This window comes from Talpa europaea, assembly GCF_964194135.1.
Source record: "Talpa europaea genome assembly, chromosome: 16".
NCBI lineage: Eukaryota > Metazoa > Chordata > Mammalia > Eulipotyphla > Talpidae > Talpa > Talpa europaea.
Window position 1 is genome coordinate 45,888,515 of NC_140084.1, and position 23,936 is coordinate 45,912,450.

Genomic DNA, 23,936 nt, shown 5'->3' on the forward strand with positions numbered 1-23,936 from the left:
TGTCCTGTCCCAATCCCTACACTAAGTCAGATACCTATAGCTCCCTCCTCTCCCCCATAGCACTTCAACTTTCTATTTGTTCACATTTGTGCCATAATTTTCTCTCTCCCACTGGACTGGGACTGCCTCTATAGCAGGCGTGTGCCTGTTTTAATCATATAAAAAAAAAGATTGAGGGCCTCCCTGGTGGCGCAGCGGTCGAGCACTGGGTTGCGAAGCTGCCCACAGCCTCTGCAGTGCCGGTTCTATCCCCGGCTGCTCTCCGGCCACCGGAGGAGGGTCCCACATGGCGCGCAGACCTCTCCTGCCGCCTGCTGCTCCCCTCAGCAGTGTACTTCGGTCCTTCTGCCTGCTCTGCTCTTCGCTCTGGCTCTGGTGAATTCTCTCACCCTCCCGCGCTTCTGACTGTACCCAGTGCTTGTATAAATAAATAAATAAATCTTTAAAAAAAATTTATGCATACGAGAACTGGGGTACAGGAGGGGGGGCGAGAAGATCCACCAGAGACAGAATGGGGAACAGAAGAGGAAGATTGACTGAAATACACTGCTGAGGGGAGCAGCAGGTGAGACAGGAGGTCAGCTCCCTGGGGGTCAGCTCCCTGGCCGGGGATTTTTTTTTTTTTTAAGATTTATTTATTTATTTATTTATACAAGCACTGGGTACAGTCAGAAGCGCGGGAGGGGTGAGAGAATTCACCAGAGCCAGAGCGGGGAACAGAACAGGCAGATGGACCGAATTGCACTGCTGAGGGGAGCAGCGGGCGTGGCAGAAGAGGTCTGCGCGCCATGTGGGACCCTCACCGGTGGCCGGGGTTCAAACCGGCGCTGCAGATGCTGTGGGCAGCTTCGCAGCCCAGTGCTCAACTGCTGCGCAAACAGGGGAGGCACCCTGGCCGGGGATTGAACTCCTGCTGCAGGCAGCGGATTGCTTCATAGTGCTGTGACTTAAGCCCGTGTTTTGATTATTATTGTAGCCCCAGAGACCTGGCACAAAATCAAACGATAGGAAGAATGTAATAAATATTTGTTAAACACATGAATTAGTGAACAATTTTTTGAGTGATAAAGTAATGCCTGCCTCCTCTACTACACTGTCCCCTCACACAGGGTTTTCTTTTTGTTCACCTTATTTTCACAGGGCCTAGTGCAGAGTATGATAACCAGACTCCAAGATGACTCCCAAATGATCCTGGCCCCCTTGTGGGGTACAGGCCAGTGGTGCGTGTGTGTGAAAGGATTTATCAGAGACAGAGGGGTGAACGGAACAGGTGGATTGATTGAGACATACTGCAGAGGGGAGAAGCAGGCCAGTCAGGAGAAGTCTGCTGCACCATGTGGGTAGAGCCCTGGCCTGCGGGGATCGAACTCATGCTGCAGAGGCTGCAGATAGCTCTATAGCACTGAGACTTTAACCCTTGAGCCAGCAGGGAGGCCCCGACTTTTAGGCTTTAGATAAATCAAGAAGTTTAAAGTTTACAACAGGGGCCTCCCTGGGAACTAATCCACATGGTGCAGCAGACCTCTGCTGACTCCCCTGCTGTTCTCCTCAGCAGTGTATTTCAATAGATCTGCCTGTTCTGCTCCCCACTCGCTCTCTGGTGAGTCCTCTCACCATCACCCCCACCTCTGGCCTACACCCAGTCCTTCTATGCGTAAATTAAAAAAAAATAGCCGGCCCACAGGACCACTTGGGCATCACCTACGGGCCACATGCCGGGCAATTCCGGGCCAGGACTGGCTGGCGCCTGTCACGTGACCGTCAGTAGTCAGCCCGCCTTTGAGGCGCCGGAGGTCCACGTGGTCCCAGGCAGCTCAGACTGGCCGGGTCGCAGGGAATGGACTGCGCAGGCGCGGATCCTGGCGCAGGCGCAGGCGCAGACGCGGCCACGGGCGCGGGGCCGGCGGCGGTTGGCGGCGCGCAGCGCGGCAGTTCGGTTGGCTGAGCGGGATCAGAGCGGGGATTGCGAGAGCCGGCGCCATGGTGGAGAAGGAGGAGGCCGGCGGCGGCATCAGCGAGGAGGAGGCGGCGCAGTATGACCGGCAGATCCGTCTCTGGGGATTGGAGGCCCAGAAACGGTCAGGGCCAGAGCGGCTTGTGGGGCGGCGGGGCCGCCGCGGGCGCCTGGCCTGAGGCGTCCGCGGCCTCGGGGCGGGAGCGTCTCATCTGAGAGGCGAGGCGGGAATGTTGCGCCGGGGCCGGGAGCCCTTCGGCGAGGACTGCAGGGGGTGATTGGGGATGCTTCTGGAAGATTTCAGAGGCAGAGACGTGCCCCAGGGTGGTTCCGAGGGTCGTTCCCGGGGCTCGGAGGCTTCTGGAAAGGGGGCGGGAGCCGCGGGTCCTGAGGAGTCGGCAGGACGCTGACGCGGAGTCGGACGCCCGCGCGGAGCGGCGTCGGCGTTCGGGTCGGCGGGGGGGCTTGCATTCAGGGAAGGGGAGGGGCCGGGGGTGCGCGGAAAGGATGCAGGGCGGGGGGCGTCGTTCATTCATTCCGAGGTACTGGGGGTTGTTTTCTAGGCTGGACAGTGGGGAAGACTGGCGACCCTCACCGACGCGAGGTTCCATACCTGTGGCTTCTGAGGGGTGGGCCACGCTGAAAGAATGAGGGCTTTTGAAACGTTCTGGAGCAAGTTATTTCAAGTATGAGTCTCGAGAGGCTGGGGCGGGGAGCTCCTGAAGAGGTTGCTAGCGTCTAGCTGTGGGGGTGTGTTTAGAGAGGCCGGGAGACAGGTTGGGCGTACCCAACCTTGAATAGTTGCAGAGACTAAGTTTGTTTTTTTTTTTTTAATTTAAAAAAATATTTATTTGTGCATAGAAGAGCTGGGGTGTAGGTTAGAGGTGCGGGGTGGGTGGTGAGAGTATTCACCGGAGACAGTGGAGAGCAGAACTGAGGGGAGCAGCTGCCGAGTGGGGAGCAGTCATGAGGGTCAGCTCTGTGACCAGGGATGCGCTCATGTTGTAGTGGCTGCCGATGGCTTCATAGGGTTGAGGGTTAACCCCTTGCACCACCAGGGAGGCCCCTGAGACTGAGTTCTTTGAACGAGGCGATTGACTTGATCCAATGTTTACTGAGCACCTGTCTTAGCACTGTTCTGGGCCCTGAGCATGTAATACCAGGAACTAATAGACTCCTTGCCCATAGGGAGCTTACGTTCTCCTGGGGAAGACAATAAGCACCGAGAAACATGATGTTAGGTAATGCAAGTGCTAGGGAGAAAAATAAAGTAGGATAAGATTATCATTATAAAGGATGGTGAGGTGGTAGAGTTATTTCCATAGGGTGGCCAGGAAACGCCTCTGAGGGCATACTTGGAGCCTCAGACCTCCTTGAAGGGAGAAGAACCTTGTCACCACCTGGAAGAAACTTCCCAGCCCAGAGAAGAGCCAAGTGTAAAATCATGGAGGCCAGAGCCTGCTTTACAAATTAGCGAAAGGGTGGCTGGAGCCGAGTGAGTTAAGTTTTACATTTTAAATGTGCTGGAAAAGTCGATGATGGAGCATAAGAGTAACATGATCTAATTTGTGTTTTATTTTTAAATTTTTCCTTTTAAATTAAAAAAAAAATTATGCATACAAGAGCTGGGGTACAGGCCAGAGGTGTGGGGGTGAGAGGATTCACCAGAGACAGAGTGAGGAACAGAACAGGCAGACTGACGCTGAGGAGAACAGCGGGCGAGTCAGGAGTAGTTTGCTGTGCCATGTGGGTTGCTCCCTGGCCAGCCAGGGGATTGAACTTGTGCTTCAGTGGCTGCGAACAGCTTCATAGGTTGCGTCTTAACCCCTTGCACCACCAGGGAGGCCCTGATTTGTGTTTTATTTTATTTTTTTTTAAAGATTTATTTATTTATGCATACAAGAGTAGGGGTACAGGCCAGAGGTGTGGGGGGAATTGTCTGGTGAGAGGATTCACCAGAGACAGAGTATGGAATAGAACAGGCAGATCAACCGAAATACACTGCTGAGGGGAGCAGCGGGGAGACAGGAGAGGTCTGCTGCGCCATGTGGGTTGCTCCCTGGCTGGGGATTGAACTTGTGCTGCAGAGGCTGCGGACAGCTTCATAGTTGCATCTATGTTTTGTGTTTTATTTTATTTATTTATTTTTTAAGACTTATTTATTTATACAAGCACTGGGTACAGTCAGAAGCGCAGGAGGGTGAGAGAATTCACCAGAGCCAGAGCGGGGAACAGAACAGGCCGACTGACGAAATACAGGAGCAGTGGGCACGGCAGGAGAGGTCTGTCATGCCATGTGGGACCCTCGCTGGCGGCTGGGGATCGAAACGGCGCTGCAGAGGCTCAGCAGCTGCACCACCAGGGGCGGCCCTGTTTTGTGTTTTAAAAGGCACATTCTTGCTTGTGGAAAATAGGGTGAAGTTGGGCAGAAGTGGAAAGGAGTTCCAGCGAGGACACTGTTGGAATAATCCACTTGAGACATAAGTGGTCAAGTATGTATTCTGGATTTATTTGAAGGTAATGGGGACAGGATTTGCTGAAGGAATCAGTGTTGAATTTAATTTTAGATGTTTATTGAGATGTATGTTTATTATTATAGTTCCTCTAAGGGAACTCCAAGTGGGGTAGGGAAGATAACTGAGGACTGTGGTTCCTTTGTGAAGGGGAAGGCAGCCAGCCACTGGCAGAGAATGCTAACAAAAGTTTTTTTTTTTTTTTTTTTTTTTTTGGTCTCTGACTCTTTGTAATGTTGGACCAAATTGTCAGAACTGGGATGGAGAATAATAATAATAAAAGGGCCTTCAAGGGAACTTATGCAGTCTAGAGGTTAAAAACTGGGCTGAGGGCCTCCCCGGTGGCGCAGCGGTTGAGCGCTGGGTTGCGAAGCTGCCCGCGGCCTCTGCGGCGCCGGTTCCAACCCCGGCTGCTCCCCGGCCGCCGGCGAGGGTCCCACATGGTGCGCAGACCTCTCCTGCCGCCCGCTGCTCCCCTCAGCAGTGTACTTCGGTCCTTCTGCCTGCTCTGCTCCCCGCTCTGGCTCTGGTGAATTCTCTCACCCTCCCGTGCTTCTGACTGTACCCAGTGCATGTATAAACAAAACAAACAAACAAACCAGCAAAACAAATAAATAAAGCATGCCTCTATAAAAAAAAAAAAAAAAACAAAAAACTGGGCTGATCTCTTTACATGGTTTTAACTTTTTGAAATGAATTGCTAACACTTAAAAATCTAGAGAATTGGCCAGGTTTGGAACAATTTGAGCATCAGAAAGAAAGCCTTATTTAGAAATATTTAATAACATGAAATTCTCCCAAAATAACTTGGAATTCACAAGGCCAAGATAATATTCAAACAAGAGGTAATTATCAAGAATATGCCTTCTGAGCCTCCCTGGTGGTGCAGGATGTTAAGACTCAGCATCATGAAGCTATCCGCAGCCACTGCAGCACGAGTTTGATCCCTGGCCAGGGAGCTACCCATATGGTGCAACAGACCTCTTCTGTCTACCCCCTGCTCCCCTCTGCAGTGTATTTCATTGGATCTTCCTGTTCTGCTCCCCACTCTGTCTCTGGTGGATCCCCCACACCTCTGACCTACACCCCAGCTCTTGTATGCATAAATAAATAAATTTTAAAAAATGTCTTCTGATATGATGAAATAGGAACTTTAGTGCATCACCTTTGAAGTTTTCCTGCCTAATATCTTTTACCCTAAGCATGCTTTTACTTTTTTTTAAGATTAACCCATTTATGCATACAAGAATGGGAACACATGCCAGATGTGCAGGGGGTGAGAGGATTCACCAGAGACAGAATGGGGAGCAGAACAGGCAGATTGACTGAAACACACTGCTGAGGGGAGCAGCGGGTGAGCCAGGAGAGGTCTGCTGTGCCATGTGGGTTGCTCCCTGGCCGGGGATCGAACTTGCGCTTCAGAGGCTGCAGTTAGCTTCATAGATTGCATCTTAACCCCTTGTGCCACTAGGGAGGCCCCCTAAGCATGCTTTTAGAGAACAGGAATAAATTGAAGGACATCAGTGAAGTAATGATAAGCTGTGCAGAATGTCGGGACATTTTATAAGACAGCTGCATTGGTTCTCTTCCAAAAGTTAATGTCTTGGAAAAACGAAATCTAGATTAGGGGCCTTCCTGGTGGCACAAGGGGTTAAGCACTGCACTATGAAGCAATCTGCAGCTTCTGCAGCATGAGCTCGATCCCCGGCCAGGGAGCTACCCACATGATGCAGCAGACCTGTCTCTCCCACTGCTCCCCTCAGCGGTGTACTTCGGTCAGTCTGCCTGTTCTGTTCCCCACTCTGTCTCTGGTGAATCCTCTCATCCCCCGCATCTCTGGCCTGTACCCCAGCTCTTGTATGCATAAGTAAATAAATCTTTAAAAAAAAAAACCCTATAGATTAAAACAGTACAGAAAAAACAAACAAACAAAACAGCAGTACAGAAGGGAATCCAAAAGCAATGTATGAACTTTGACTGGATCCTGGTTCAAAAAGAACACTTTTAGGTACGTTAGGGGATATCTGAATACATGGTGCTATTAAATGTTACTTAGGGGTGATTTGTTATGGTTTGTTAGATGTGATTTTTTTTTTTTTTTTTTTTTTTGTGGGACCCTCGCCTGTGGCCGGGGAATGAACCAGTGCTGCAGAGGCTGCAGGCAGCCTCGCAGCCCAGGGCTCAACCACTGTGCCACCAGGGGAGGCCCATAGATATGATTTGTTATGGTTATGAAGGACAATGTCATTTTTTTTTAAATAGAGGCATGTTTTATTTATTTATTTGTTTGTTTTGTTTATACATGCACTGGGTACAGTCAGAAGCGCGGGAGGGTGAGAGAATTCACCAGAGCCAGATCTGGGAGCAGAGCAGGCAGAAGGACTGAAGTACACTGCTGAGGGGAGCAGCAGGTGGCAGGAGAGGTCTGATGCGCGCCATGTGGGCCCCTCCTCTGGTGGCCGGGGAGCAACCAGGGATCGAACCGGCGCAGCAGCTTCACAACCCAGCGCTCAACCGCTGCGCCACCGGGGAGGCCTGACAATGTTGTTTTTTTAGAAATGTGCTAAAGGTGTGGTGTGCCATGATGTAGCCGTATGGTTAGTGCCAATACGGCAAAATGCTTACTGTTTTTTCCTACCTTTATTTATGTTTGTTTTTTTTCCTTCATGAGAATTGGGGCGGAGAGGAGGATGCATCTGTCTCTTCCCCACTCCCCACACATACACCCAAATCTGGTAATTTCACATAGTTTCTGTTTTTTGTCTTAAAAAAAGACCTGAGATCTCACATTGGTTGGGGCTAAGTAGAGGCTACCTCTATAGAGTCTGGGTCCTCTAATTTACTGTTGTTTCTGTCAGCTCCACTAAGCTCATCCACAGAATTTTCTGGCCCCTGTGAGCGTGTGAGTTTGCTTATCTTGCTGCCTAGCCCGTTACATGGATGAAGTTCAAGAAGGGACCCCAAAGAAGGGACTCCAAGGTCACCCCAGTAGAAAAAGGACTTGATTCATTAACTTAGGGTTCCCTGCTGTTACTATGACAGTCCATTTTCCATCGTTGTTCATTGTTTCAGTCAAATTAACATAAAGACAAGCACTGAACCTGGTTCCTATGTGCGTTCTCAAAATGTGTGCTTCAGCATGCTTTTCACAACAAATACATGTCTTACTTTCCTCCACTCAGCAATAATTTCTCCCATGTCTAAAATTGAGGTAGGGGCCTCCCCGGTGGCGCAGCGGTTGAGCACTGGGTTGGGAAGCTGCCCGCAGCCTCTGCAGCGCCGGTTCGATCCCCGGCTGCTCCCCGGCCACCGGAGGAGGGGCCCACATGGCGCACAGACCTCTCCTGCCGCCCGCTGCTCCCCTCAGCAGTGTACTTCAGTCCTTCTGCCTGCTCTGCTCCCAGATCTGGCTCTGGTGAATTCTCTCACCCTCCTGCACTTCTGACTGTACCCAGTGCTTTTTGAATAAATAAATAAATCTTTAAAAAAAAAAATAGATGTAGGAAGAGCGACTAGAAAGAGGAGAGTAGATTATAAGCTCCCTGAGGGCAAACCTTTTTAAATGCCCGGTAATTAAGATCTGGGGTTTGACTAGTCTCTCTAATGTCCAGAGTTTGCCATTGTATAGACATTCAGGTTTTTGTTGAGTGAATGAAGTGACTGTACAATGTGAAGACCTAGAAAATCATGAAACCAGCATCCAATTCCTAGCTCTGCTAACTAGCTTTCTGATTTTGGGTGAGTCACACAGTTTCTTGGCCTTAGTTTCTACATCTGCATAAAAGAGTGATGAATGTGTCTAAATCTTTGAGGTCTCTTTCAGTTCTGAAATTTTGATTTTCAAAAAAGGGACTACAACTATTTTCCTATTTTAGACACTTCCCAGCACTGCACTGTTCAAAAGAACTTCATTTGCTTCTGTAGATACAAATTTGCCATAAAAGTACCACATACTAGAAGGGAGTCTTGGTTGTTTCATATTGGGGCCAATTTTATTGCAATGATTGTTAGTTATATATGACTTTCAGCTCCAGAACTTCTGAGTTATTTAACCCTGGGTACATTTCTTAACTTCTCTGTGCTTTAGTTTTGTCATTTATCAAGTGGAGGAATAGAAACTATTTTATAAGGTAATGGATGAACAGTGTCTGCACACAGAAAGTGTTCAGTAAATTATAGTTAGTTACTGACAAATATAAATCACCAGCAATAAAAGAAGGGAAACTGTAGGAAATAGGAGCTGCCAGAAGGCACACGTAAAGCAGGAGTCCAGATGGGTGAGGAAGACTGTAGGAAGAGCAGGTTTTCCCCAAGTAGATCACGCAGGGGCAGCAGCCGTAAGTTCTGTTTTGGATTCTGACAAGACATTACATAAGTAAATGGGCTGTTGGATGGGGCAAGATTGTATTTTGTATGGAAAGTACTGGACTAGTAGTTACAAGAGTGTTTCTAGAAGGAGAAAACAGTTAAATCTGACAAGTGGTGATGCTCCCACTGTTAATTGGGTTGAAAACACTAGAAACCTAGTTCTTTATTTGTCTCTGTCCCTTTGTCCACAAGTTGTGTCAGCTCCACTTACAACTCATCTGTCATCCACACTAAATATCAATTTGCCCTGTTTTTCACACTTTCATCCACCTTTCTATCTACATTTCTCACTTGAAGCCATACCCATCACATCTCATATGCCCTCAACAGTCTCTTTATTGATCTCTCCTGTTCCATTCTTTTTTTTTTTAAATGATGGGAAATAAATGATTCTTTTTTTTTATAATAGAGGCATGTTTATTTATTTGTTTGTTTGTTTTGTTTATACATGCACTGGGTACAGTCAGAAGCGCGGGGAGGGTGAGAGAATTCACCAGAGCGGGGAGCAGAGCAGGCAGAAGGACCGAAGTACACTGCTGAGGGGAGCAGCGGGCGGCAGGAGAGGTCTGTGCGCCATGTGGGCCCCTCCTCCGGTGGCCGGGGAGCAGCCGGGGATCGAACCAGCGCCGCAGAGGCCGCGGGCAGCCTCGCAACCCAGCGCTCAACCGCTGCGCCACCGGGGAGGCCCTCTTTTTTTTTTTTTAAAAAAAAGATTTATTTATTTATTTATGCAAGCACTGGGTACAGTCAGAAGCGCAGGAGGGTGAGAGAATTCACCAGAGCCAGAGCGGGGAGCAGAACAGGCAGAGGGACCGAGGTACACTGCTGAGGGGAGCAGCGGGTGGCAGGAGAGGTCTGCGCACCATGTGGGACCCTCGCCTGGTGGACGGGGATCGAACCGGCGCTGCAGAGGCTGTGGGCAGCTTCGCAACCCAAAGCTCAACCACTACCACGAGGGGAGGCCCTCCTGCTCCACTCTTGACTCCATTATGTATCATCCTCCACGAGGAGGCACGCTGACTAAAACAAGTATCATATGCTCTCTGCTTCAAGGGGTGTTTCCTGTTATACTCAGAATAAAAATCCATAGCCTTTTATGTCCTGCCTTTTCTGGCCTTGCCTGAATCTCTTCTGTTTCTCAAATCTGCTAAAGCGTCCTCGCTCCGGCCTTGGGGACTTTGTGCTTACCCTAGACCAGGTTTTTGCATGACTTATGCTCCACATTAGACTCTCGATAAGTGTGAATTGAATGTGAATGTGGTCGTCTTAAGAATTTTTAACCAGGAAAGGAATACACTGGCGTGGCTGATTTTACTGTGTATTGTCAATTCAAAGGTATGTGAAGGCAGGCCTCCCTGGTGGCCTAGGGATTAAGTCTCAGTGCTATCACTGTGACGCCCCACCACAGCGGCCTGAGTTTGATCCCCAGCCAGGGAGCTAACCCACATGGCACGGCGGACCTCTCCTATTTCTTGCCCATTGCTTCCCTCAGCGGTGTATTTTAGTAAATCTGCCTGCTTTGCTCCCACTATGTCTCTGGGGAATCCTCTCACCCCCCCGCACCTCTGGCCTGTACCCCAGTTCTACACAAAAATAAAATTTAAAAAAAGGGAAAATTGTAACAAAACAAAACCAAAGATGTGTGAACGCTCTGGTTCCTTCCTTCCCAGAGATTAAAAAGGTATTCTGCAGCGGAAGGTAAAGATAGGAGAGCAAGTCAGCAAAAATTTAGAATTGACTGTGTACAGGTAACATGGGGGAGGAAAAGTCATCATTTGTGGTCAGAACTGAATTATCATCCCAACTTTGGCTGCTCACGAGTTGTGAGAACTTGGCTGGATGCTTTTTTGAGCCTTTTCTTTTATCAAGGCAGGCATGGCCCCACCCAGCGTCTGTGGAGGCCCTTGGACTTTAGGGGGAGAACTGTGCAATGTAGAGAGTGTGTATGCTTTTTTTTTCTGAGAAAGAAACATGGCAAAGAACCATAATCAAGGATTCCATGAGGTGCTGCAGCTGTGTCATTACCTAGCTTTCTACCCTGGTACTCAGGGAGCCCTCTGAGGGGTAACTTTGCTACTGTTGTTACCCGTGGACTCTGTGTCCATACATCCTAATTCCTGGGACCTGTGAGTAAATCACCATACATGACAAAATGTACCTTTGCAGATTTGATTAAATTGAGGATTGTGCAAAGATGAGGGGTGTGATAGGGAGATTACCGTAGATTATCTGGGCGGGTCTAATAATCAGAAGGCCCCTTTTAAGAGGAGGGCAGAAGGGTCACAGTGTCATCTTATGATTATTTGTGATATTGAGGGACAGGTAACCACTTTGGAAAAGTCTTGTCTGGACGTATAATTTTTTTTAATGTGGTTTTTTTTTTTTTAAAGATTGATTTATTTGTACAAGAACTGGGGTACAGGTCAGAGGCGCGGGAGGGTGAAGGGATCCACCAAAGACAGAGTGGGGAACAGAACAGGCAGACTGACTGAAATACACTGCTGAAAAGAGCAGCAGGCAAGATAGGAGAGGTCTGCTGTGCCATGTGGGTTTCTCCCTGGTCGGCCAGGAATCGAACCTGTGTTGCAGAAGCTGCAGACAACTTCACAGTGTGGCGCTCAACCCTCTGCGCCACCGGGGAGGCCCTTTTTTTTTTTTTTTTAAAGATTTATTTATGCATACAAGAGCAGGTGTACAGGCCAGGGTTGTATGTGTGTGTGTGTGTGTTCACCAGAAACAGTGGGGAACAACAGGCAGATCGACTGAAGTACACTGCTGAGGGGAGCAGCAGGCGAGTCAGGTTAGGTCTGCTGTGCCATGTGGGTTGCTCCCCAGCCGACCAGGGATCGAACTTGTACTGCAGTGGCTGCGGACAGCTTCACAGGCTGCGTCTTAACCCCTTGCACCACCAGGGAGGCCTAAAAAAAGTGTTTTTTTTTTTTTTTTTAATAAAGTCTGAAGTCAGTTTCACTGAACTACAAGGTGTTGGTAGAGCTCTGCTCCCTGTGGAGACTCTAGGGAAGAATGTTTGCTTGGCCTTTGTAGTGTCTAGATGTCACCTGCCTTCCTTGTCATGGGGCCCTTTCTGTCATCCCCACAGTCAGCAGCGTAGCACCTTCAAGTCTGTCTTCTCAGACTCTGACCCTTCTGTCTCCCCTTTAGGACATTTGTGATTATTGGACCCACCAAGGTAATCAGGGTAATCTCCCTATCTCTTCTTCCATCTTTGGCAAAATCCTTAATTTAATCTAATCTGCAAAGGTCCCTTTTGTCGTGTACGATGATTTATTCACGGGTCCCAGGGGATAGTGCATGGAAATCTGGTGGTAGTGGCAGCATTTTTTATTTATTTATTTATTTATTTATTTTTATTTTTTTTTAGAGACGGGGTCTCGCTATGTTGCCCAGGCTGGAGTGCAGTGGCTATTCACAGGCCACTACTGATCAGCATGGGAGTTTTGACTTGCTCCGTTTCCGACCTGGGCCGGTTCACCCCTCCTTAGGCAACCTGGTGGTCCCCCGCTCCCGGGAGGTCACCATATTGATGCCGAACTTAGTGCGGACACCCGATCGGCATAGCGCACTGCAGCCCAGAACTCCTGGGCTCAAGCGATCCTCCAGCCTCAGCCTCCCGAGTAGCTGGGACTACAGGCGCGCGCAGTGGCAGCATTTTTTGTCTACCCCACTTAACTTCCTTATCTGTGAAATGAGACTACTAATAGTACTCCACAGTTAATACATATAAATTGCTTAGAACAGTGCTTGGCAAACAGCTATTGTTTAAAGTGTTAACTGTTATTTAGCCGCTATTATCTATTCTTTTTAATGGCTGCCTAGTTTTCTATAGTGTGTTTACCACGGCAGTGTGGCCTCAGAGCCTGTCATTGTAACCGCCCTACCTTATTGTTGCCCTTATATTCTTGCTGATTATCAGTTACTTTCTAGTTGTATATCCTGGAGCAAGGTTTCTTTTTTTAAATTTTATTTTATATATTTTTTACATCATTCCTCATTTTTTTTTTTTAATTTCATTTATTTATGCATAGGGCACAGGCCAGAGATGTGGGGGGGGGGGTGAGAGAATTCACCAGAGGCAGAGTGGGGAACAGAACAGGCAGATTGACCCAAGTACACTGCTGAGGGGAGCAGCGGGCAAGTCAGGAGAGGTCAGCTGCACCTTGTGAGTTGCTCCCTGGCCAGGGATTGAACTTGTGCTGCAGAGGTTGTGGATTGCTTCATAGTGCTGTGCTTAACCCCTTGTGCCACCAGGGAGGCCCCTCCTCATTTGTTTTTTTTAAATGTATGCTTTCTCATCTCGGTAGTTAACTTCTTGAGCCTTTTTTCTCAGCTGCAAAATTGGGATAGCAAGGTAATCATAGATTATCGTGAGCACCAAATGACATAATACAGTACAGAGCTTAGAGCTTGCTTGCCACATGGTGTTCAGTGTTAGCTGTTATTATTTTATGACATACCAGATTTGCATAATTCTGCTGAAAGACACTGGGTTTCTTCTGGTGTATCTATTAACTCAACTGCTATTTGAGCAACAGTATACTAAGTGTCACACGCAGTCATAGATGCTAGGGAAACAGTGGTTTTTGGAGCTTACATTGTAGTGGAGGACAGGGACGTGAACATATAAACAAGTAGCATGATTCCAGATAGAAGAGGGTGTCCTGGACCTACTTTGGATGAGGCAACCAGTGTGGACTTAAAAGGAGGGGAGAGTTGAGGGATTTCCTGGTGGCTAAGGGGTTGTCCCAACACTATGAAGTTATCCACAGCCACTGCAACACTAGTTCCATCCCCGGCCAGGGAGCTGACCCACATGGCGCAGCAGACCTCTCCTGTCTTGCCCCCTGCTCCCCTCAGCAGTGTATTTCAGTTGATCCGCCTGTTCTGCTCCCCACTCTGTCTCTGGTGAATCCACCACCGCCCTGCACCTCTGGTCTGCACCCCAGCTCTTGTATGCATAAATAAATAGATTTTTTTTTGAAGGAGGGGACACTTGAGATATACAGAATGGATTATGTGAAAAGTTGGGGAAAGAAGTAGAAAACAGCTAGTGCCAGTGTCCTGAGGCAGGATTGAATATGCTGTTTTCTGTGGGCAAGTTACCAAGGAAGACAGTAGATGAGATGGGAGTGGTACATAGATCTTTCAGGAAGAAACTTGCATAGGGAGCAATTGAAGATCTGAGGAGAGTGCTGTAATCTTTTTAAAAAGGTCTCTCTGCCTGAGGTGGGGACAGTGGGTTGTAGGGGGCAAGAATGAAAACAGGGACACCAGGCTGTTGTAATTTTGTGGGTGAGAAATGATGGTGACTCAGACTAGGGTGGTGTCTGTGGAGGAGGATGGAAATAGATGGACGATGCTGTCATGAATGTGTGTAGGTGGATTTTTGTGCCCACTCGAGTCTTCCTGTAGGGTTGATTCCTAGAAAGGGAATTGCTGCACCAGAGAATGAATAATAATAGCTGGCATTCATTAACTGTTGACTATGTGCCAGGTACTATTTTAAGTGCTTTTCATGTAATTGAGTCATAAATAAGCTTGTAGTCTTAGGGCCCCTAGCATGGCTAAGGATTTAAAAACTTAAATTTGATATTCAGTGTTGATGGCAGTTGAATAAAAACCTCTCAAGCTGTCTGAGCCTGTAGAGCTCTGTAGGAATGTAGGTATCGTGGAGTAGCCACATGGCTAGCTTTGACTTATGTCGGTGGCGTTGAATGTGCAGTTGCACTAAGAGTTCAGAGGATGGAGTGCTTCCTTGCATCTGCCCTGATAAAGGATTTTCTGAGAAAATCGCACTGGGGGGAGATTTTGAAGTCTGGGACAAAGCCTGGCTGGGGGTCGGGGGGGCAGTGGTGCTTTCAGGTGTGCAGAACGTTGCAATTTGGAGTTTGCAGGTGGGCAGATGAAGCTTTTGGGAGTGAGTGTTCTGGCAGTAGTGGGAGTTCAGGCTGGTGATGTAGCATAGAGCCAGTATTGAATGGCCTTAAATGCCAGTGATAGATTTTTTTTTTTTCCACTGTTGGGTTTTTTAAAAATCAGAATCAAATTGCTGAACCCCCCCCCCTTTTTTTAAAAAAACCGATTTATTTATTTATTTATACAAGCACTGGGTACAGTCAGAAGTGTGGGTGGGTGAGAGAATTCACCAGAGCCAGAGCTGGGAACAGAACAGGCAGACCAATGAAATACACTGCTGAGGGGAGCATTGGGTGGCAGGAGAGGTCTGTGCGCCATGTAGGACCCTCGCCCGGCGGCCGGGGATCGAACCGGGGCTACAGAGGCTGCAGGCAGCTTTGCAGCCCAGCGCTCAACCGCTGCGCCACCGTGGAGTCCCTGAACCCTTTTTATATTTAAGTAATGGGGATTGAAGAGTTTAGTAAGCTCAAGTAACTGTTGTCTGTTATAGGCCAGCATTATGCTAGATGGTTTTGCACACACATTTTACCAGGTTCCAATGGGGTTAAATGGCGTGAAGTCAGAACTGGTACCTCCTTTTTAATCATAGATAAACTGAGGTTTAGAGAGATTATGCAGTTTGTCCGGTTCACCCACTTAGAAGTAATAGAGTCAGGTTTCAAACTCAGGAGTCAAACCTAGAAGGCATTTATTAGTGATCGCAAGTGCCCATTACTGAAGGAAATTCAAGGAGAACAGAGCCTGAGAAGTTAGTGGGGTTGGACATTAAGAGACCATTGGTAATGTTTGAAGAGGCAGGTTTGCAGAAGAGAGCTGGGCCTTTCTAGCTGTGTCCTCCAGGTACTTGCGTAGCCAAAAGGAAAAGACCCACCCGTTCCGAACAAAAGAGAACTTGGAAGTGTTAGGGCCAGGTGAAGGGAGAGCTTGTAGACCGAAAGTGGCAGCAGACCTCTGGCATCAGGGCACTCAACCTTTCTGATGTCAAAAGTTTAATATGCGTGCTACATTCTCTTTGGAAACACTGCTTATTATATGTGCTGTTTCAAGGAATCCTAGCCTGGGCAAAGCAGCATACTTTCCTCCTCTTACTTGCTGATACAATATTACAAATCTGATAAGAAACCTGCTGTTCCTTATCTCTGTTCCTTACCTTGCCTGTGTGGGGTAAGCCCTGTCTCTCCTGTTCTAGCAGGGTTGTCACGGGAGGGAAAAAAGGAAGACTTGAGTCTGCTTGCCTGTGGTTGGCAGGGGGAGGGCCCCCTAGAAGAGTAGCAGTAATGGAGAAGCTGAGATCAGATGTAATGCCTTTGAGGGAAATACTGTCGGTCTTCTCCCCCTCTCTCCAGGTTACCCGTTGGTGGTATCAGTGCAGGACATTCCAAATCTGCTAGTATCAAGCAGTGTGGGGTTCTGTTTTATCAGTCAGCATTCTCATTAAAGACTTCTGGTCTAATTACAGGCAAGTGTCCATAATTACTCGAACCATTTTTGGAAGAGAGTTTCTCCATGTTCTCCCTGTTACTGGTACTGGTTGAGATAGACTTATTTTATAATGAGCAAATAAGTAACAAACTTATTGGTCAGCGGAACTTGAATTTATGTGAGACTATTCTTAGTTCTTACTAATTCTTTTCACTGTGAATAATAATACATTTGCTGCAGAAATATTAATGGGTTTGATTATAGGGTACTGTAGCCTATGATCCTGATGCAGTCTCCTGACATACAATGCAAATGCTTTATTTCCATTTGCAATTCTGAAGCATTCTGACTCTGAAACACTTCTGATACAGAGGATTTCAGACAAGATAGTTGTGGACCTGTACTGCCGCTCACTGACCTCAGAATTAAGTCCAAGCTTCTTGGGATAGCCCAGCTTCTAACTGCCTCATCCACTGCCACATTCTAGACATAACAAACATTTCCTAGCTAGACCCTTTTTTTTTTTTTTAAGCAGTAATGATGCTCTTTTTTTTTTTTTTTTTTTTATAGAGGCATGCTTTATTTATTTGTTTGCTGGTTTGTTTGTTTGTTTTGTTTATACAAGCACTGGGTACAGTCAGAAGCGCGGGAGGGTGAGAGAATTCACCAGAGCCAGAGCGGGGAGCAGAGCAGGCAGAAGGACTGAAGTACACTGCTGAGGGGAGCAGCGGGCGGCAGGAGAGGTCTGCACGCCATGTGGGACCCTCCTCTGGTGGCCGGGGAGCAGCCGGGGATCGAACCGGCGCCGCAGAGGCCGCGCGCAGTTTCGCAACCCAGCGCTCAACCGCTGCGCCACCGGGGAGGCCCAACTAGACCCTTTTTTGTGCTGCCATTTCCCCTTACATATTGTAGCCTAAAAAGTATCCTCCTCACCACCTCTTCGCTTATCACACTTATCCAGTTCATCATCATCTCATCTTACTTGACTCCCACCCACCCGGTTGCACTCCCTTCCCCACGCCTTTCAGGCACACTTAGAATAAAATCCAGACTATTCACAAGGTCAGGGAGCCACTTTATGATGTGAGCCCTGATCTGTCTGCAAGTCTCCTTGCTGTTTTGCCCTTTGCTGACTGTTCCTCAGCTACTCTGTCCTCCACGTGCCTGCAACTTGCCTGATGTGCCTCTGCTTCAGGGCTTTTGCACTGGCTGTTTTCTCTGGAATACTTGTCTTCCGAATATATACGTTAGTACTTCATTTCATTTTGATTTCTGCCCAGCACCTCCTCAGTAAGACCATTTTGATCGGGCATCCCTGGTGGCGCAAGGGGTTAAGACGCAACCTATGAAGCTGTCTGCAGTCACTGCAGCACAAGTTCGATCCCCAGCCAGGGAGCTACCCACATGGCACATCAGACCTCTCCTGACTCGCCTGCTGCTCCCCTCAGCCGTGTGTTTCAGTCGAAATGCCTGTTTTGTTCCCCACTCTGTCTCTGGTGAATCCTCTTACACACTCACCCCCACCTCTGGCCTGTACCCGAGTTCTTGTGTGCATAAATAAATAAATCTTTAAAAAAAAAGAAAAGACCATTTTGATTGTCCTGACTAGAGTAGCATCCTCCATCATCTCTATCCTTATGCTTCATTTACATCACTTCTTCGCATGCTTTTGCAACAGGGTGGTCCCCAGGAAAGGGGGAGGTTCCCTGCCCCACCCAAGGGAGGGTGGAGCTGAGCAGGAAGAGGAGAAGCTGCAGAAGAGACTGAGGAAGGAAACAGGGTGGAGCCAGGAGACCTGGAGGAGGCACATGGAGCCTAGAGACACGTGAAGAAACTGCGCTTCGGGCCTCCCCGGTGGCGCAGCGGTTGAGCGCTGGGTTGCGAAGCTGCCCGCGGCCTCTGCGGCGCCGGTTCGATCCCCGGCTGCTCCCCGGCCACCAGAGGAGGGTCCCACATGGCGCGCAGACCTCTCCTGCCGCCCGCTGCTCCCCTCAGCAGTGTACTTCGGTCCTTCTGCCTGCTCTGCTCCCCGCTCTGGCTCTGGTGAATTCTCTCACCCTCCCGCGCTTCTGACTGTACCCAGTGCATGTATAAACAAAAAACAAACAAACAAACCAGCAAACAAATAAATAAAGCATGCCTCTATTAAAAAAAAAAAAAAAAAGAAACTGCGCTTGTCTTTTGGTTGTGGACTGGGTGACACAGATGTGGGTGAGACCCATGGGGAGGGGACAGTGGCAGCTTTTATCTTGATGTTGATTTTGCTCCTTTCCTTCCGGGCTTGTCTGGTTGTTTCTGGCCCTTTTCTGTGGGTCCCCACTGGAAGATGCTTTAGACTTGTGGCAGGCTTTGGGGCCTTGCTCTGGGCCAGTCCCATTTGGATGGACTTTTACCCACGAGGGGACGGGTAACTTTGGGTGCTTTATTTAGAAACTAGACTCTGCCTTACCTGTATTGTTTCCTAGTTTTATTAAAGTTCCTTCCCCTTAAAGTCTCCTATGTTTTCTGTTGATGCGGCGGATGGCAGAACCCATTTAGAATAGGCAGGTTTGCGGGGTTTGGGCTGCCCCTCTCCCTGTCCTATAACACTTTCTTGTCTCTCTGTTTCCTTCACAAAGTGTGACCCTGGGAGGGCAGGGATTGTGTCCATACTGTACAGGGTGCCTGGCACCATAGGTGCTCAATAAATATTTGTTGAATGACTGGTTCTCTGCTGGAAGGACTGGGGCCTGTCTCCTAGATTTGTGGCCATGGTGCTTCAGGGCTCTTTGTGAAAACCAAAAGTATTTCCCAGTTACTTTATCTTATTCTGTTTTTCAGTGATTCAGTAAACTTCCTCTGTTTCTGTTTAATTGACACTACTATCTGCCTTACAGGTTGCGGGCCTCCCGGGTACTTCTTGTTGGCATGAAAGGACTCGGGGCTGAAATTGCCAAGAATCTCATCCTGGCGGGAGTGAAGGGACTGACCATGCTGGATCATGAACAGGTTAGATATTCAGCCACCTCATCAGTCCCCTTCGATCTCTCCTCTTCAGTATAAACATGTGGTGATTGTGTGAGTTCTGCTTGAACTGTTGGAGCCTCTGAGAGGAAGGGTGGCTTTGATGGAGAATGACAGTGTGTGGATTGGGCTTGAGTCCCAGTTCCTCTGCATCCTAGGTGGCTGGCCATTGGCGATGCCTGTCATCCTGTTGAGCTTGCCTACCTGTGTAGAGGGTGTTTGTGAGGACTAGAGGAGTGATTTTCCAATTCGTGCCAATAAATCGCCTGAATAATTTTTTTTAAAAGATTTATTTATGCATACAAGAACTGGGGTGCAGGCCAGAGGTGCAGGGGGTGAGAGGATTCACCAGAGACAGAGTGAGGAACAGAATAAGCAGGCAGCTTGAAATACACTGCTGCGGGGAGCAGCAGTCAAGTCAGGAGAGGCCTGTTGTGCCATGTGCGTCAGCTCTCTGGCCGGGGATCGAATTCATGCTGCAGTGGTTGCCGATAGCTTCATAGTGCTGAGACTTAACCCCTTGCGCCACCAGGGAGGCCCCCTGGACCGTACTTTAAAATAAAGTCTAGAAATCTTTTTTTAGGTAAAATACTTCAGAGATTGGCATGTGACATATTAATGATGTCTGTTTGACAGTGAACAAGGTCCTCACTGAGTAGAGCACTGAGTGAGGTGTAGATTGAACAAAAGTAAACGATAATGAAATTATAACAGTGTACCTTAAGTTCCACTGCAAGATGAGGAGAATCATTGGTGGTTCACTTAATATCACAGTTACAAGTTGAGCTTTGATATGAATTTGAAACTTCCGAGGAAAAAATTCCTGCAAGCTAGCTGCCCTGTTAACAGCCTAAGCGCTGCCTGCTTTGACATCTCCCTAGCCACACTGCCCCCTAGAGGCAGGAACACTACACAGGAGGGAGAATTTGTAGTGTAAACTGGGAAAGAGCAAGACCTAAGCAAGAAAGGTTCCTAAACTTGGAGACATTTGGCTGGAAAATGAAACCACATGGGGGCTGGGATGTCCCAGCTGGTTGGGGGAGTCTGAGAATGGGGAATGGCCAAGTAGCAACCTCGAGGGCTGTGTGAGGCCTTTCTCCCACTGCACCAGTACAGCGATAATTGCCACTCAGGGTTGTGTGAATGGACACCTTGAGGACTTAGTGTGCCTTCTTCTGTGAGGCCTAACTTGTTCTCAATCCCTCCTGCATTTTTTTTTATTTTTAAAAAAATATTTATACAAGAACTGGGGTACAGGCCAGATGCATGGGAGGGTGAGAAGTTCCACCAGAGACAGAGCGGGGAACAGAACAGGCAGACTGATGAAATACACTGCTGAGGGAAGCAGCGGGCGAGACAGTAGAGGTCTGCCTTACCATGTGAGACCCTTGTGGGCCGGCCGGGATCAAACCGGCACTCCAGAGGCTGCAGACAGCTTCACAGTGCTGCGCTCAATCGCCTGCGCTACCAGGGGAGGCCCCCACTCCTGAAATTTAGTTTTTTTGGGGAATTATTTGAAAAAAAAAAAAAAAAAAGTTTTCCAGGTGTATCTAATAGGGAGGGTTAGGGCCTCCCCAGTGGCGCAGCGGTTGAGCTCCGGGTTGTGAAGCTGCCCGCAGCTTCTTCAGTGCCGGTTCAATCCCCGGCTGCTCCCTGGCCACCGGAGGAGGGTCCCGCATGGCGCGCAGACCTCTCCTGCCGCCCGCTGCTCCCCTCAGCAGTGTCCTTTGGTCCTTCTGCCTGCTCTGCTCCCTGCTCTGGCTCTGGTGGATTCTCTCACCCTCCCGCGCTTCTGACTGTACCCAGTGCTTGTATAAATAAATAAAAATAAATCTTAAAAAAAAAAAAGCAAACATTGTACAAAAACAAAACAAAAAAATAATAGGGAGGGTTAGAACCACTGTTTTCATGTAACCTGGTCTAGTCATTACTCAGCCTGACTCCCTTCTCATAAATTGACTAGTTCATCAGCACTTGTGGCTGCTCTGCCCTTTGCAGTTTGCTTGTACTTTCCCCCCTGACTGGAAACATTCCAGGGAGACAACGCTTCCTTATTGCAGAGGCTTTGGAATCATGCAGGCTTGTGCTTAAATTGCGTCTCCTCAAACTGGGCAAAGGACTTTACCTCTTAGAGACTGTTTGTTCATCTGTAAAATGAGGATGTTGATAGCTTGCCCCACCTTTAGAGTTTTTCATTTTGTCTACATCAACAAGTGTCTGAGAGCATATTCTGCCGGCTACCCTGCAGTATGCTAGGTATTGGTGATGCAAAGTTATACAAGATTTGGTTCCCGTCCTCAAGTGTTTTTCAGAAACTAGTACAGCCCCCCGATTCAGATTTTGGCAGGGAGACAGGAAAGGCATCCTGGAGTTCTGACCTGAGCTGAGTCTTAAAGAACAAGGAGAGATTGGGCCTTACTGGTGGTGCGAGGGGTTAAGTCTCAGCACTATGAAGCTATCCGTAGCCACTGCAGCATGAGTTCAATCCCCAGCCAGGGAGCTGACCCACAGGCACAGCACACCTCTCTTATCTTCCCTGATGCTCCCCTCAGCAGTGTATTTCAGTCAGTCTGCCTGTTCTGCTCCCATTCCCCTGTTCTGGTGAATACGCCCCCACCCCCCCACCTTCCCACCTCCCCACCCCCCCACCTCTGGCCTACACCCCAGCTCTTGTATGTATAAATAAATATTTTAAAAAAAAAGAACAAGAAGAGGTTTATCAAGTTGAGGGGCTGTTTTAGGCAGGGGGCATTAATACAAATAGCATGGCAGATATAATAATTAAGAAGCAGTTTGGTGTTTTTAGAGGTTGAAATCCAGAGCATTGGGGTGGGGCGGCTTGTGGGTAAGAGCCAAGTCATGAAGGGCTTGCTGGTAAGCTCTGCCATAAGTTTTTACTTAATCCTACGGGTGGTGAACATTCATTGACCAGAGTCAAGTGGTGGCCTGGTTAGCTTTGTCTTTATGTAGGTCACTAGTTATTGTGTAAACTATGGTTGGTGCCAGATACATGGTAGAAGACCACGTGGATGGTTGCTTTGGTGACTTCACTGAAGTCATGGTCTTTGGTGATAGAGCTAGACATGTACTGAGGTGAGAAAAACTTAGGTGGGTACAGTTGTTATGTGGGCATAAGGAAAGTGAGGGAATAAGGACAGTAGCTGATGCTTACTGCTGGGTGCAGAGCAAGGTTCTAAGAACTGTAGTCGTAGTGACTCCTTTTGTCCTCACAACAAAAGGTGTAGGGATTGTCCTCCCTGTTTTACAGATAAGAAGATGGGAAAAGTAAAGTGCTGACTCTCCCGATGTCTCCATAGTTACATGGTACAGACAGGCCCAGGTCGTCTGACTTCTGGCAGTCACCTGCTATGGAGGAAATAGCAAAGATTTGAAGACCAGGTTTTTGGGATAGGTGATGGAATGGGTGGTGGATGGCCTCAGCAGTGGACAGCAAAAGTTGGAGACCTGTGGGGACCCAGAGGAAATGTCTATAGGCAGGTTGATATAAGACACAGATGGGTCAGAAAGCAGCCCATCCGTGCCAGTCTGAGTAATTAGAAAAACAGCAGATTTTGGTCGAAACTAAAAGTGCTTGTGTGTGGGGTGTGTGTGTGTGTGTGTGTTAATAGGAGCTGTACATATTGGTACACAAACTGGTAAAAAGGAGTGATTCTGAGCTGGAATCTTGGGGATAGCTGTACCTCGTGGGGCTCATATAGAGAGTGGAATGTCCAGCGAGGGAGGAGGAGAGGCAGGAACTAAGAGGCAGGGGAGCAGATAGTAATAGTCAACACTGACAAGAGTGAAGTACATTGTTTTAACATCCTCATTCTACATGTGACCCCCGACCTCGCTCAAGGTCACGCGGTAAGTGATTGAGCCAGGATTGGAGTCAAAGATTTGAATCTAGCCTGAATCAAGTCTGAATTGTCCTTAACCACTGTGATATACAGCCTTTTGCTGTATATACAGCCTTTTGCTACGTAATAGGATCCCTGAAGAAGCGGGACAGGACAGGTCGAGGTTGGCCTTGAATGGGAGCAGAACCCGTTCATTTTCTTGGAGACAGGTTACTAAGGATATGTGTGTTGTCAGTAGTGGGCAGGAGAGAGGGGAGATTCCTTCTGTTGAACAGTTTTATTTATTTTTTTTAAGATTTACCCATCTATGCATACAAGAACTGGGTATAGGCCAGAGGCGCGGGGGGTGGGAGGATCCACCAGAGACAGAGTGGGGAACAGAACAGGCAGATTGACCAAAGTACACTGTTGAGGGGAGCAGCGGGGGAGTCAGGAAAGGTCTGCTGTGCCATGTGGGTTGCTCCTTGGCCAGGGATCGAACTCGTGCTGCAGTGGCTGCGGATTGCTTCATAGGTTGCATCTTAACCTCTTGTGCCACCAGGGAGGCCCATCCTGTTGAACAGTCTTAGTGAAGGTGGTGAGGTCATAGGTAGAGATGAGTGGTTCAATTTGACAGTTTTAGTGTGTGAAGAGATACTTCATCTGTGTGGGATCTGTAATCCTACTGGTTGGTCAAGTGATTCTTACTTTTTTTTTTAAAGATTTATTTATTTATTTATACAAGCACTGCAGTCAGAAGCGCGGGAGGATGAGAGAATTCACCAGAGCCGAAGTGGGGAGCAGAGCAGGCAGAAGGACCGAAGTACATGCTGAGGGGAGCAGTGGGCAGCAGGAGAGGTCTGCGCGTCATGTGGGACCCTCCTCCAGTGGCCGGGGAGCAGC

The 23,936-nt window shown here is 48.3% G+C and overlaps 1 protein-coding gene across 3 annotated transcripts in view; it reads left to right on the forward strand.

The window, feature by feature from the left end:
- Nucleotides 1-1,980: 1,980 nt before the first annotated feature.
- SAE1 (SUMO1 activating enzyme subunit 1) overlaps nt 1,981-23,936 on the forward strand; it is a gene marked incomplete at both ends in the record, with an annotated part of 70,533 nt that continues 48,577 nt past the window's right edge. For all 3 annotated transcript variants that reach the window (XM_084257476.1, XM_084257478.1, XM_084257477.1), the window contains 2 exons: nt 1,981-2,078; nt 19,068-19,179. In XM_084257476.1, coding sequence (XP_084113602.1) covers nt 1,981-2,078; nt 19,068-19,179 — 210 coding nt within the window. The remainder of the gene's footprint in view (nt 2,079-19,067; nt 19,180-23,936) is intronic.